The sequence below is a fragment of the Plectropomus leopardus genome, chromosome 9, assembly GCF_026936395.1.
Source record: "Plectropomus leopardus strain MGB_pleo_1.0 chromosome 9, ASM2693639v1, whole genome shotgun sequence".
NCBI lineage: Eukaryota > Metazoa > Chordata > Actinopteri > Perciformes > Serranidae > Plectropomus > Plectropomus leopardus.
The window spans coordinates 11,700,027-11,713,898 of record NC_142184.1 but is presented as its reverse complement, the minus strand read 5'-3'; the positions used below and the strand labels follow the sequence as shown (position 1 = coordinate 11,713,898).

The following is a 13,872-nucleotide window of genomic DNA, read 5'->3' as shown; positions in this document are numbered from 1 at the left end:
TTTAGTAATTTTACAACTATCATTATCATAACATGACATGCATTTGTTCGCATCATCCTCTGGCGCTCTTCCTGAGGTTTCTTCCAGTTTTTTCCTCTGTTTAAGGGGGGATTTCCATAGGTTATATGAGGGTCTAAAGGCAGAGGGATGTCATATACTGTAAAACCCTCTGAGGCAAACTGTGTTTTGTGATAATGGGCTTTGTAAATAAAATTGACTTGACTTAGCATGTTGAAAAAAAACTACCAAAAATGCCATACAATGGCGGAAAATGTCAAAAAATGGTATGTCCCCAAAACAGCTAAAAACCGGATAAAATAAAGTGTTAAGACACACCATAGCATAGAATGTTAAAAACAGACAAAAAACACCATCATATGGCCTGTCGAAAAAATGCCCCCGACATGTCATACTATAGTATGGTGAAAAATTTCAAAATAAATCAGGTCCAAAAAACAGCTATTAACCTAAAAAAAATGGCATGCCGAGACACAACATAGCATAGGATGTTGCAAAAATGGCCAGAAACACTATAACATAGCGTGTCGTGAACACAACAGAAAACCTCACAGTATAAAATCATCACACTATCATTATAGTATATGTAAGATAAAAACATAATAGTAAGCTGTTAAAAATATAATGAAAATTCATAATGTAGTATATCCATAAATATATGATGAAAAAGCCCTATTATAGTATGTACAGTAATCAAATATTAAAAAAACATTCATACTACAGAATGTTAAAAATAGTAGAAAAAGGTCATAGTATAGCATGCCATTAAAAATACTACAAAAAAGTCACAGTATAGTTTATCATTAAAAACATGATTAAAATGTCATAGTATGTTATGCTGTTAAAAATACTACAAACAAGTTATACTATAGTTTAGTTTATTTGGATGCTAACACCAAAGTTTCAGCTTATCTTTCGACAAATAAAACATACAATATATATCAATTCCATCATAATATTATGAACAAAACAAAAAGGAGAAGAAAACATTTATTCACATATAAAATACTTCAAACAGCTATTACTTTGTGATATTTTTTGTAACATAATATACTATGACTTTTTATATTTGTGATTACCATGACATTTTTGCGATACCATGTGACTGAGTCTTTCATGGTGTTTGACATACTATACTGTGACATTTTTAAGTGCCAACACTTTCATGGCATACTTAATTATGTTTTAATGATACTTTTCTATTATTATTGTTATCTGAATGACAATTGTTATGAGAAACCAGTTTAAAATTACTGTTATTACCCTCCCAAAAAACAGTTTATTTGCACTTGACCAGTATTTCCTCCAATAACGCATCCACAGTTTTAACCTTATTTTACCTTATTAACTTTATAAGGAAAACTACTAACTACTATCAATATTAGATCAATACATCTTTTTGGTTTTTTTAATCTTAAGTCAGAGTTTGATTTGAACCATTTTGGGTGTTGCCCAGCTAATATCGTTATTTAATCAATCTTTACTCTCTTTTCCAACCACTGCAATATGTTTTCTTAAATTGTTTAGTGAAGCGTCTGTTTGTCTGTAATTCACTGTTTTATTCATCACGTACACAAAACAGAATAACCTGAGAGTATTTCCTCCAACCAAAATTACCTTGTAGTGCGTCATAAAAATAAAAAAGAGGATTGCCTTTCTAATGCCAGAGAGTGACATAATACTCCAGCGATAATTTGACAACAGAATTATTTTATTCACAGAAAAATGTCCAACACATTAGCCATAACTGATGGGGAACGGGGCCAGGCAGGGTCACAGTAACAAATGGCATAATTGACGGATGTTAAGTAGTCAAATCTTTGGTTGGACAAAAAAAAAAAAACAATGGCCAAGATTTAGCAACCGTGCATCCTAAGGCACTTGCATTTTCTTGTTAAAAACAGTTGCTGTGCGTTTAACAGTATGTTAATATACAGTACAGGACAGGAAATATAGAGATTTAATGTAAGACACTTTAGAACACACAAAGACATAATGAGATGAGGTATTACATCTATAATTAAATAAGTTGTGATGAACAGGCATTCACTGGACGGCACCTTTCATAGTAGATAATTCCCTCAACAGAAGGCTTTCAGAAGGTCTTTGTCCTGAGTGGTCCACCCCGCCAAAATCCGAATGCATGATGTCGTACCATATAAACATTGTGCAAAATGAAGGGCAGTCAAGGGCCGACTAAAAGAGGAGTGAAATGCTTTTAAAAAGTCCATTTTTATATATAGGTGTATTTTTTTGTTAGTGTTTTTGATTTCGGTGCTGTCTAAAAAAAGTGACACCATGCACTCTGATTCGGCTCGGGGAAAGAAAAAAAAATCTCAGGCAAAAAGAGCTATCTGACCACCACATGGAGAACCTTCTACAATTATCCTTCAAGTTTCATGTACGACAGGAAATGAACAAAAGCACTTAAAATAATGTTAAGGACAAAGTGGAGAACTAAACACACACAAATGTTATGCAACCTCTCTCCAAAGGGTGAATGTGGACTGCACTCACTGGCTGGAGCCGTTCAGTTGCATGACAGCTGTGGAGTGACTGGTCATCCCCCGTCTATTTCTGAGGGGCAGCAGGTGAGGAATGGTAATGTTCTGCGTTTAGAAGGCACTTGGTCAGTTTGTCGTTTTTTTACATGTGCTCTGGGTGGTTTTGCAAACAGCTTATGAACCCTGTGACTGGATGGCCCTGATAGCAGATCTGATACACTGCATTGAACAGTGGGAACCTGGGAGGAAGAGGAGGTGTTGTTGAGTGCAAAAATAATGTCTGATTGGTATTTCTCTTTTTTTTTAATTGACCATCAGGGAGATTCTGTGTGTTGTGTTGATGCTCAACTTACTTGTCAACTAGGTTTTTGTGACTGAGGATTTGATAAACCTCGGCTGCTGTGGCTGGTCCCTGCAGCTTCTGACCGTTCAGCATCTCTTTCTCCAGCTCTTCGATGGTCTGAGAGGAAACATGACAGGAAGAGTGAGCTCTTGTTACACGGAAAAAAAGAGATGGTCCACAAACACACAGTTTCTGTCAAAGCCAAACCCACGGCAGCAGCTTTGGGCCCAAATAAAAAGTTTCTACTGGAAAATAAATTTATATTAGAGTAAGAATAAAAAGAAGATTCAGAAGAAGGGAGAGAAAAAGCAGAAGAGGAGAAGAGGAGCACTGTTAGCATGGTGAATTTCCAGTCTACGGTTAAATGTGAAAATGCTAATTTTCACTCTTAAAGAAACAGGCTCAAAATACAGCATGTAGTTTCTGGAAAGATTAAGCAACATTAGAGGGATCTTTCAGTACAACCAAACAAGATTTTTTTTTTTTACACAACAAAAACCTTTTAGGTTTGGAAATTAGCATCAGCTACTAACCAAATACTGGTAAAATATATACGTGGCTATTAGATTTATTCACTCAACAGTCAAAAAAAAGTATTATAATCTATTGATTGGCTGGATTTTGATTTCTAAAATCTAAAAACTACAGTGGCAGGTGGACAAAAAAAATTCTAACTTGGTTACAATAAACCTTCATGAACTAAACACACACTGGAACTGCGACAGCTATAGCTGCACCTTTACTGTGTCAATCTGTGTTTACACCGTGGTTACACCTTGATGATGTTGTCGGAATAATAGTAATAATTTGTCAGCGAACGGCAGCCAACCATCAATCAAGACAGCCACTTCCTTACTTATGTGTAACATTATTAAGTCAGTAAATAAACTTTCAAAACCTGAATTACGAGGTGAGTAAACCGATGTCAACACACAAAACCATACAAACAAAACTGCACCGAAGACAAACACCCATTACAGGTTAAGGTGCACGCAGATAAAGCAGGTGAATTTTTAACAGCTTCTTGAACCGTTGTCTGACTACGTTTTTTGTGACTAGGGGAAGATGCTCCTGGAGGGTGGGAAGCACTGCAGCAAAAGCGCAGTCCGCTTTGGTTTTTATGCAGCGTCCGCCTGCAAGTCGGAAGTCGATAATTTCGTGTCAGTTATTCAGACTTCCATCTAAATGCGGTTGAGTGCATCTGCTCGGGAAAACACGGATACCCGCAGGAAACTCGTGTTTCTTTGGCTAGTTTCTGAACATCAGAAGCATGTGTACTGAGGACCAACAAAACCTACTACAGTACAGAGAGTACGATGTCTTTCTCATTCAAATAACATACCATTCAAAACCTCAAAACTCAAAAATAGCTCAAAATTGTAATTGTGAACCTTTGATTGTGGACGTACAGAAGTGTATTTTTCTCTGCAGTAAAGCTCTCATGAACCAACCTTTGGTGAGCTACAGAATCATTAGTCAGGGATGCTACAGAAAACCTTTTTTCCCCACTATGTACATATATTTTGTCACGTACTGCTGTCCACAGTATCGAGCTTTTCCAGCATTTGACAACAAAGCAAAAGCAATCATCGTCTTTGACTGTGAGATGTTTCTTGAAACCCACACAAGTTCGATTTTTTTCTTTTTATCAGAAGGAATAAAAGCATTTGAAGATGGAATCTCTCACCTTTCCCGTCTTTACAAAAGCTTCAGCTACTTTGCGGTTGCGGCCGCCGTAACAGGTTGTGATGAGGTCAGCCACGCCGCAGCTCTCCAGGAAGGTTGCAGAGGAAACGGGACCAGCTGTGCAGAAAATACGGGCGAAGGCGATCATCTCCATCAGGCCCAACCTGATCACTGCCGCCTTTGTGTTGTCTCCGAAGCCCAGACCATCACAGAAACCTGCTCCGACCGCAACAATGTTCTGGGGGACAGACGAGGAGGGAAAGTTTTACTTCTAGAGGAAAGATACATTCAAATACTGTCTAATCAATAAATACAATTTCCTGCTCAACTTCCTTATTTAATGTGGACTATTAGTCAGAGTGCCTCCCATTAATGCATTATAAAGTTTTTACCAATCTCACCGCAAGTTTGACTGAGGAGAAAAATGGCAGTAGTGAAAAAAAAATGCTTTTTAAAATTTCCCAGATCCCAACATGATGTCTTCAAATTGCTTATTTTGTTTGACACACAGCCCAAAATGTTAAAATATTCCATTTACATTAACATAAAAATAGAAAAACATCATAATCATTGTGAGCGTCTCAGCTTTAATTTGGTAAAAAAGACGTGAGGCACAAGTTAGCTGTAATATTATTTTTCCTGTAAATGCGTGACGCCTCTGAGAGGATAAATGTCTAATGGCTTTTAACTCGTGAGCTCACGCCATGAAAAATATTCCCTCTTAAATATGCTAAATTAAATGCAAATCTGTAGATGCTGGGCCTTTTAAAATTTTAAGCTCACTGCTTTATGTTTTATTCAACATCTGGAGTTGAACGTGTTTCCCAGACGCAGGTTTTTCTAGTCAGAGTTGCTGCTTAGTTTCCAAACAAAGTGTCATTTAATGTGATTTGTAAGCATTCTTTTACGGTCAGTATGCTGTTGTGTTTATAATCAAGTATTTTCACCTTTCCAAAGATATACTGTGTTTGACTGAAGTGCAGTGATGGAATATAAGTAGGTTAGTTTTGTCTTCTGCAGAGAGTGTTGCAGCTGTCCTGCTCCCTAAATGGACAATTGTTAAACTCGGCTAAACTATTTTCCATGTTACATAACCGTAATTTAGGAAACGACAGTGCAAGACAGAACAGGCGTGGGCTCTGTTCAAACGGCATACTTGAATTTCTGAGAATGATCCGTGAGCATACTCGACATAACTGCCCAAAAAGACACTGTGGCTCTTCAGACTGTTCAAGGCGAAACACAAGCAGTGTAAGAAATGTACTTTTTTCTTCCACCAGCCAAAGTTGCTTGTATTTACTGAATTCTAACAGACACGCAAAACTTTTAAAATGTTCTTTTTTTTTTTAACAAGCCACACTTTTGTAATAATTTTTTTTCAAAACCAAACAGCCAAACCAGTGACACACGTTTATCCCATAAAAAGTATAACTTGAAAATTTATTCACTTATTGTATTTCATTTTTAATTCTGTCACCCACAGACGATAAGACTGCTCACTCCAACACAGTAGGTGGTTTGCGACCGGCCAAAAAAAAGAATAAAGAAGAACAAGCTGATTGGCCGAGAACATGCAGGAAACGCAGCTGTAACTTTTACCCGACAGCACCAGCTGCACAGTCGCTCGATCAGCTCTGTGCGAAGCGCTGTGGCTCCGTCAAAAATAGACAACGCAAGTATTTTTATCAGCAAGCTGCTTCTGGGACTCCTCTGAAATGCGCTGCGCTGCATTTTGTGAAAACACGAGCATTGTGAGGCAGCTGCATAAAATAATTACTAATGATGGTGAGTGACGTTAAGCTACCGTTACGAGGTAAAACGCAGAAGCTCACAAATATAAATGTAATGTGGAAAACAAAATAAATACAGATTATTTTTATAATTTTCATTTGCTTTAGAACCAATGGGGTAACGTAAAAAAGTAATAATACTTTGTTATGGTACTTAGGTTAAGTACAGATGCTTTATACAGATGTTTTTATATTTCCGTCAAATTTCACTTACTCCACGACATTTCCCCTTAGCATCTTAGTTAGTACGTAAAAAATAGGGAAGTAAGGGAGGAGGGGACGGACGAACGAATGCAGGAATGGGAGGGAAGTGAAAACTGGATTTTGTTCTTTGAATCCTTTAAGTTGTATAAATTGACCTCGTTCTTCAAGTGTAGTGTATGCTCCATTTTCATAGTTGTGTATGTGACTAAGAAACAAACCTCAGAATTCATTTATCATCAGCAGTTACTTGTACATTTACTTTCAGTACTTAAGCACATTAAATATAAAATTACTTTTGATACTTAAGTACAGTAAATATCAGATATTTTAAGACTTTACAGAAGTAATATTCTAAAAAGGCAACTTTACCTTCTTCCAAAGTCTTTTTATGGTAAGACATCTGTACTTTTACTCAAGTATGGCTTTCAGGTACTTCATCCAGCACTGCTTAAACAGTTCAGTTGAATGGAGGAAGTAACACTGATTTGCATATGTGATAGTATATTTTTATTAAACGATAGCTCGGGGCATTAACGTTGTGATCGATACAGTTGTGTGATGCAGAGAAGATGTTTTTGTTTGGATACACTTCAGTGTGAACAGTCTGCTGGTAGTACTTAATAATTAAGTAAGCGGTACGCAGTACAAACTGGTTGAGTATGCAGAAGGTTAGCACGTGATTAAGAATACAGCCATGGACTCCACCTTTACTGCATGCAGCTGTGTGTTGTAACAGCTCACCTTCAGAGCTCCACAGATTTCCACCACATCGTACTCCTCCACCACAGTGACTCTGAAGTTGTTGGTCTGCATGAGCTCCTTCAGCAGAGCCCCGTGGTTTTTATTCTTACAGCCTGAAAATAGAAAAAAAAAGGAATCTGGTTATCTATTAGCATGATGACTCATGATACCACATGACTTGCTGTCATATAAATTGGAAGGACTTTTATTTTTAAATCATGATTAAAACACAGTGATTTTGAATTACATTAGCCAGCTCGGATCCAGGGAATATTTAATCCAGTCACGCACTAACAGAAAATCCCATGAAGCATGCCGTCATGTGGTGAGTGCAAATGACTGAGGAGAGCAAATGTCAAACTGAACCAGCCCACTCTGTCATTTACACAGCAACCAAACGGCGGATTAAACTCTCACCCTCATGCTGACGACGCAGAAAGCTGGAGAACACAAAACCACGGCAAACATACTTCCTGTTTCACGGCTAAAATCTGCTTAGCGTAACATTAAATCCTGATCAAAGTGAAACTCTCAAACAATAATCGTTTGCTTCAAAACAGCAATCTAATGCTAAGCAAACAACAAATATGTCAAGGCAAGAAATAAAAAGCATGAGACGCAAAAATAAGACTGACCGATTGTAGTCTCACAAAACTTCTCATCAGCAACCTCATTGGCGATGTTGGCGCCCATCAGCACGCTCATGGTGATACCGAGCTTCTCCTGGATCACGTCAGAGATGAGTTTGAGCCCGTCAGGTCCCTCATCAACGCCCTGGAGGAACACAAACACACACACACACACACACACAGGCAATGTATTTACATGAAGCCACAGCAGGCTGGTATTTGGGTCAAAGACCACGCGTGGATTATGGCTGCTTTAACCTTAAAAATAAACTGAATGAGTCGTGCAACATGAAGGGCAACAAAAGGTGAAAACTTCAAAGAGCAGAGCCAAACCTTGATAAGAGAAATCCCCAGTGCGTCACTCTTTATCTTCCCCTTTATGGTGTCACACACTTTCCCCACAAACTGGTGCGGGATCACAAACACCAAAATGTCTGCGTCACTGGCCGCCTCCACCAGGTCTGGGACGGCCAGCTGAGGAGGAAGAGGAGGGTGAAGATGATGAGGTATGACGTACATTAAACTCTGATGCAAACTTTATAACAGCTGGTTTCACAACCTGCTTTAGAGCAAATTCAGAAAATAAATTTAGATCCTGACCACTGTATCCATCAGCGGATATTAGCCCATCACAGAAATACTGGTATCAGCTTATATGTCGTCTGATATTCACAGTATGAAATGTTTATTTTTAAAGGAATATAATGAAAAAAAAGCCTGAATTTAGAGTGATAAAAATCCCCCCAAAAAGTTCAGCGTTTCAGTGATGTCTCTTTTGACAATTAATTTTATTGTTAAACTGTTAAATATCCTGCCTCCATTACATATCTTTACCACTCACAAGTAATTGATTACCATGTCTTAGAGTTAACTGCATTTATATATAATATTGGCCAATATATAAAATAACTTTTTTTCTACCCAGTATCAATCCCAAAAATCCAGTATCCTTTTTTATGTCAACTATCACGCAGGTGTTGTAATCAGAGAGCACGATTTACGGCAGACATTCAGGTTTTATTGTAATGCTGTTATTCCATTACATAGAAACTCTTTTTCATGATAAACATAAACTGCCACACCACTTTAAGTCATATTTAATTTTTTGTTGTACATTTTAGTGAATATTTTTACTATAAATGCTGTAAGAAGCAGAATCAAGACAGATTTTTATTTGTTGTGACTGGGAATATTGACGTTCAGCTATAACACACCTTGGAAATGGAACTGTGTATAAATTACTCAACATATTTTGTACTTTTGTTACAATGTTTCACTAAGTGGATTTGAGATCAATTTCTGAAGACACAAATGCTGCACTAAGTGGAATTGTGATCAAATATTTTTAGCTTGTTTACTTTGTTTTTTGTAAAAAATAAAATCAAAAACCCTGAAGGAACTGTTTGAATGCAGACATTTTTTTCTTGCATCGTATTGCAGAGCTATTAAACTGTCAAGCTTTTACGCTGAATTGATTTGAATAAATTTAAAGTACTTGAAGTTTGTGCAGTTTTATCCAGGCAAATACAAGTATCGCATCAGGACTCGCTATCTGCACATACTCAGCAAATGACTCAGGTCGGGGGCTAAAAAACTTTAGACCTACTAATAATCTGTTTTGGAGGCTGTGACGGGGGAAGCTGTTTAAGGCAAAAAGAAGGAACGCAGATACAAAGCAGAATGTGTCTGTACACGTAATGCCTCGGGCGCCCACAACAGTTAACATTTGTCACTAAACACAGAAAAACAACAGGCAGCACACTGACTAACTGTTAAATGTCAAGAAACCGTTTCTTACCACGTTAGCTGGCAGCTTGTGTCCAGGAAGGTACTTCACATTTTCATGGTCAGTGTTGATGATTTCAGTCAGTTTGCGGCCGTTCACAGTCTCCTCAAACACCCACATTTTTACGGTGGTATCGAAATTTGAATTCTGAGCAGCATTGGCACCCACTATCTTAGCAATGGCAGAGCCCCTGTGTTGTTAGAAGTCACCGGTTATTATTTGATTCGTTCAAATTTACACTCAAAATCGGGGGTAAATCAAATGTAATGTGGAAAGAAAACAGTCAGTGGGTCAAGAAGAGATCCATTTCAGATAAGGAGAGATGTTTGACATGAGCCAACATCAAGTGATTTTGCGTTGAAGTCGCGGCTCCGCTTGTGTTTTTTATTGGTTCACAGCACAGCTGCTGCTGTTTGATGACCTGGCAGGCCGCACTCCCGCTGAAATATGTGGCCATCTGTTGAAGACAACTGTGCCAAACTCCTTTGGGAATTCTGCTCATTTTGCATTTGTTTGCTCAACAGTAATGTCCCATTGGGTTAAATATAAATTTTAAGGCACTCCTCTACTATATCAGGGCATTAATTCAGCATACGACACAAAAGCATCAATGAGCCTGAAGTTGATTTCTTTCTAATATCAGCCAAAGTCCTAAACAAAAATGTGATATATAAAAAAAGAGAGGTTTTAACCAATAAAGTAAATCTGTTTGGTTGAGAAACTAAAGCTATATGCCACATTTACTGGTGGACTTGAAGGATTCATTTATGCCTGTTTTAATTCTCTTGAATTTTGAAGTTGAATAGATAACTTTAAACTACTCGACAGCTGAATGGAGTTTGGTTTCACACAAAGGAAATCACCCATTGATGGAAGGAGAATATAAAACCATGCTGACTGTAAATGGCTGATTATTTGATGGCTGTAAAAGAACATTAACACATTTCTACTGTAGAGGTGCCGAGGAGCAAACGTATTTTTGTTGGCATCAAACTCCATTGAGATTTTATGCAGTTAGTCAACAGTAATGGTGCTTTAGCGTTTTTGTTTTTTTGAATTATTTTTCTTATTCTTCAGGGCCACCATACTAATTCAGCATAAAAACAATACATAAAACATTAGTGGGCTTATTAAACTTTAAACTTGATGTCTTTCCAACGATAGCTACAATCCTAGACAAACTCTGTGTATAAAAACAGAATTAAACTAATGAGGGATCTCTGTTTGGTTGATGAACTAAAGCTATATGTTGAATTTACTGGAGGACTTAAAAGGATTCATTCATGATTTGAAACTGTGTTTACGACTCTATATGATACAGTGCAGTTTATTGTCCCTGTAGGCAAGTTTGTCTTGACTCAGATGCTGCGCCCACAAATACCTTCACAGTTAAAAATCAAACAAACTACATATGAACAAAAAAGGACATGCACATAATACATACTGCAAACACCCAGAGGTAAAACATCATGAAACTATTGCACAATCCTTTCATCCTTATGCAGCATTGTTTAACGGTAAAAACAGATGGGAACAAATCAGTTTTTAAAACAGTGTAGTTTGAAGCTGGGAACTCTGTATCTTCTGCCAGAGGGCAATAGCTCAGATTCTGCATGGAGGACATATGATGGGTCGGTCATTATCCTCTGAGCTTGCCTCTGGACTCGAGGATTATGAAACAGACAAGGTAACTTTAAACTCCATTCAAGCTGAATGTTGAATGGAGTTTAAAGTTACCTAGTCTGTTACATTTCTGCAGCTGACAACTGTCGAACTCCATTGAGACATCTGCCGATTTTATGTTTGTTTAGTCAGCAGTAATGTTATTTAATTGTTAACATGATTTCGAGGCATTCCCCATATGATTTGGGGCTAATGTGAATTTGGCACAAGAACAAAACATAAAGCCTTACTTGATTTCTTTCAAACAACTGCTATGTTTTTATACAAACACAGTGTTAAACGGGCTTCAACTACTAATGTAAACTTGTTTGGTTGTTTATCAAAGCTTTATGCCAAATCTACTAGATGACATAAAAGAAATTGGCTTGAAATTATGTGTGACTCTGGGATCCTGAAGTCAACAAGGTAACCTTTAAATTTATTTTATTTTATAATTTAAACCTGTTGGGTTGATAAAGTAAAGCTATATGCCAAATTTACTACAGGACGTAAAAGATGAATGCATAACTTGAAATTATATGCTAGCACTTTGGGGTTTTAAAGTCGACAAAGTAACCTTAAATTTGAAGAATCTTTAAAGGGATTTGGCAGAAAAATCAAAACTCCACTGAAGACTTCAAATGGCAATAATGTAAAAAAAAAAACAAAACATGCCCACTGTAGATGGTTGATTGTACGATGGCTATAAAATAAAATGACATTAACACATTTTCAATGCAGCGGTGCGAAGGAGACTGGGCTAACTTGTTGCATTTCTGTTGCTGACACAGTATGACAAACTCCATTGAGAACTCTGCTTTTTTGTGTTTACTCATCAGTAAATGTTGCATAGGGTCATAAAATATTTTGAGGCTTTTTTTCTGATAATGCACGGTCACCAGATCAATTCGGCACGAAAACAAAAAACATAAATTAGCTTTTTAAACAAAACTTATTTTCTACAACAGCTACAATCCTTCACCTACACTGTATAGAAACAGAGGTTTAACCTTATTTTTGGTTTGTTTTTTTAGGTTTGATAAACTAAAGCTATTCGCCGAATTTACAATAGGGTCTTATTGATTCATTTATAGCTCAAAATTATGTTTTTAAACTTTGATATTTTTAAGTAGACAAGGTTACCTTAAATTATAAGACCGTTAAATGGGGTTTGGCGTCACAGTAACCAAGAGATATCCATCAACTTGGGGTTTCTTTTGGCAAGAACATGAAGCCATACCCGTGTAAATGACTGATTACATGGTTTCTGTTAAGTAACATCAACATTTTTGTGTTGTAGAGGAGTTTATAACTGTATTTCTGTAGCTGAAACAGTAACGCTAACGTGGCTAACATGAGGGCAAAACCCCAGTAACGTTAATCGAGACTGGCATATGGCCATATTTCTGTCCACTCAGCTGGTTTATGAACGCTGTAATCAAGACTGAAGCTGTATCGTGACCCAGTTAACTAAATGTTACACAGTAGACAAAAAAATAAGTTAAACTTCTGTAACGTTAACGTGGAAAATGCGGCTAACTGACAGTTAACGTTAGCTTGCAGGTAGTGATGCTAAATTGGCTAGCAACGGTTTACCAGGTTAACACGCAATCAGTTAAAACACACAAATAACAACACGCACACTGGACTTAGCCGGGTTTAACAGTTCACACTTTAACACATTAACTCACCAATTTCCAGAGCCAACGATGCAGACTTTCTTGGGAGCTGCCATTGTGAAGAGGTAAACGGATGAGTGAGGGGTTGAAGCGGCTGCTGCTGCTGTGGATCTGCAGTGAAGTTATGTAACAACACAATCCGGCTGCAGGCTGCTGCTCTCCGGTTTTATTGGCCCGTCGGAGGGGAGACGCCGAACCGCCCTTTAAAACAAGAGCCAAGTCTGGTCACTCATTCATCCAGCTGACTAGAGGTCGTCATTATTAAAATCTGTGCCAGAGGTTATCAGGCTCAAAGTAAAGCGGACAAAAGTCCCATCATGAACCCTGCAGACTGATGTTGCCTCATGTTTTATGGTGTAAACACCTGTGGTTCACAGTGTGATAAAGGAGAACAACCTGAGGCTGCCTCACACACATAAAGGTATGCCCGGCGGTGATAAAGTATCAAGTGGTGGATGGAGTATTCCGATCTTTTACATAAGTAAAAGTACTAATACCAACCCTGTGAAAATACACTGTTACCAGTAAAAGTCTTGCATTAAAATGGTTCTTAAGTAAAAGTCAGAAAGTATGATCAAGGAAAAATACTTAAAGTATTAAAAGTGAAAGCACTCAATGTGGAAAAATCTAAAAATCTAAGATAAATAAAAACACATAAAAAACTCAAAATAATGAAAAGGAATAATGGTATATATATATATATATATATATATATATATATATATATATATATATATATATATACATATATAAACTCAGAATAATAACAAAAAAGAAAGAAAAAAAATACACCCCAAAACACACCCTCAAAATTATTTTAAAAATAGAAA

At 37.2% G+C, this 13,872-nt stretch overlaps 1 protein-coding gene across 1 annotated transcript; it reads right to left on the bottom strand.

The window, feature by feature from the left end:
* Window positions 1–1,708: 1,708 nt before the first annotated feature.
* Window positions 1,709–13,194, bottom strand: LOC121946819 (glycerol-3-phosphate dehydrogenase [NAD(+)], cytoplasmic). The gene is made up of 8 exons (XM_042491584.2): window positions 13,055–13,194; window positions 9,714–9,891; window positions 8,249–8,389; window positions 7,922–8,060; window positions 7,287–7,399; window positions 4,553–4,789; window positions 2,876–2,982; window positions 1,709–2,761 (listed from the first exon to the last, which is right to left on the bottom strand). The coding sequence occupies exons 1-8, from the start codon at window positions 13,096–13,098 to the stop codon at window positions 2,665–2,667; spliced, it is 1,056 nt and encodes a 351-aa protein (XP_042347518.1). The 5' UTR covers window positions 13,099–13,194; the 3' UTR covers window positions 1,709–2,664.
* Window positions 13,195–13,872: the final 678 nt, after the last annotated feature.

Coding starts and splice junctions, on each gene's coding strand:
- LOC121946819 (XM_042491584.2), bottom strand. CDS start 13,098: ATGGCAGCTCCCAAGAAAGTCTGCATCGTTGGCTCTGGAAATTG. Junction 8,061..8,248: donor TGGGGATTTCTCTTATCAAG/GTTTGGCTCTGC, acceptor GTGTTCCTCCAG/GGCGTTGATGAGGGACCTGA. Junction 2,983..4,552: donor CTTTTGTAAAGACGGGAAAG/GTGAGAGATTCC, acceptor GTTTCCTCTCAG/ACCATCGAAGAGCTGGAGAA.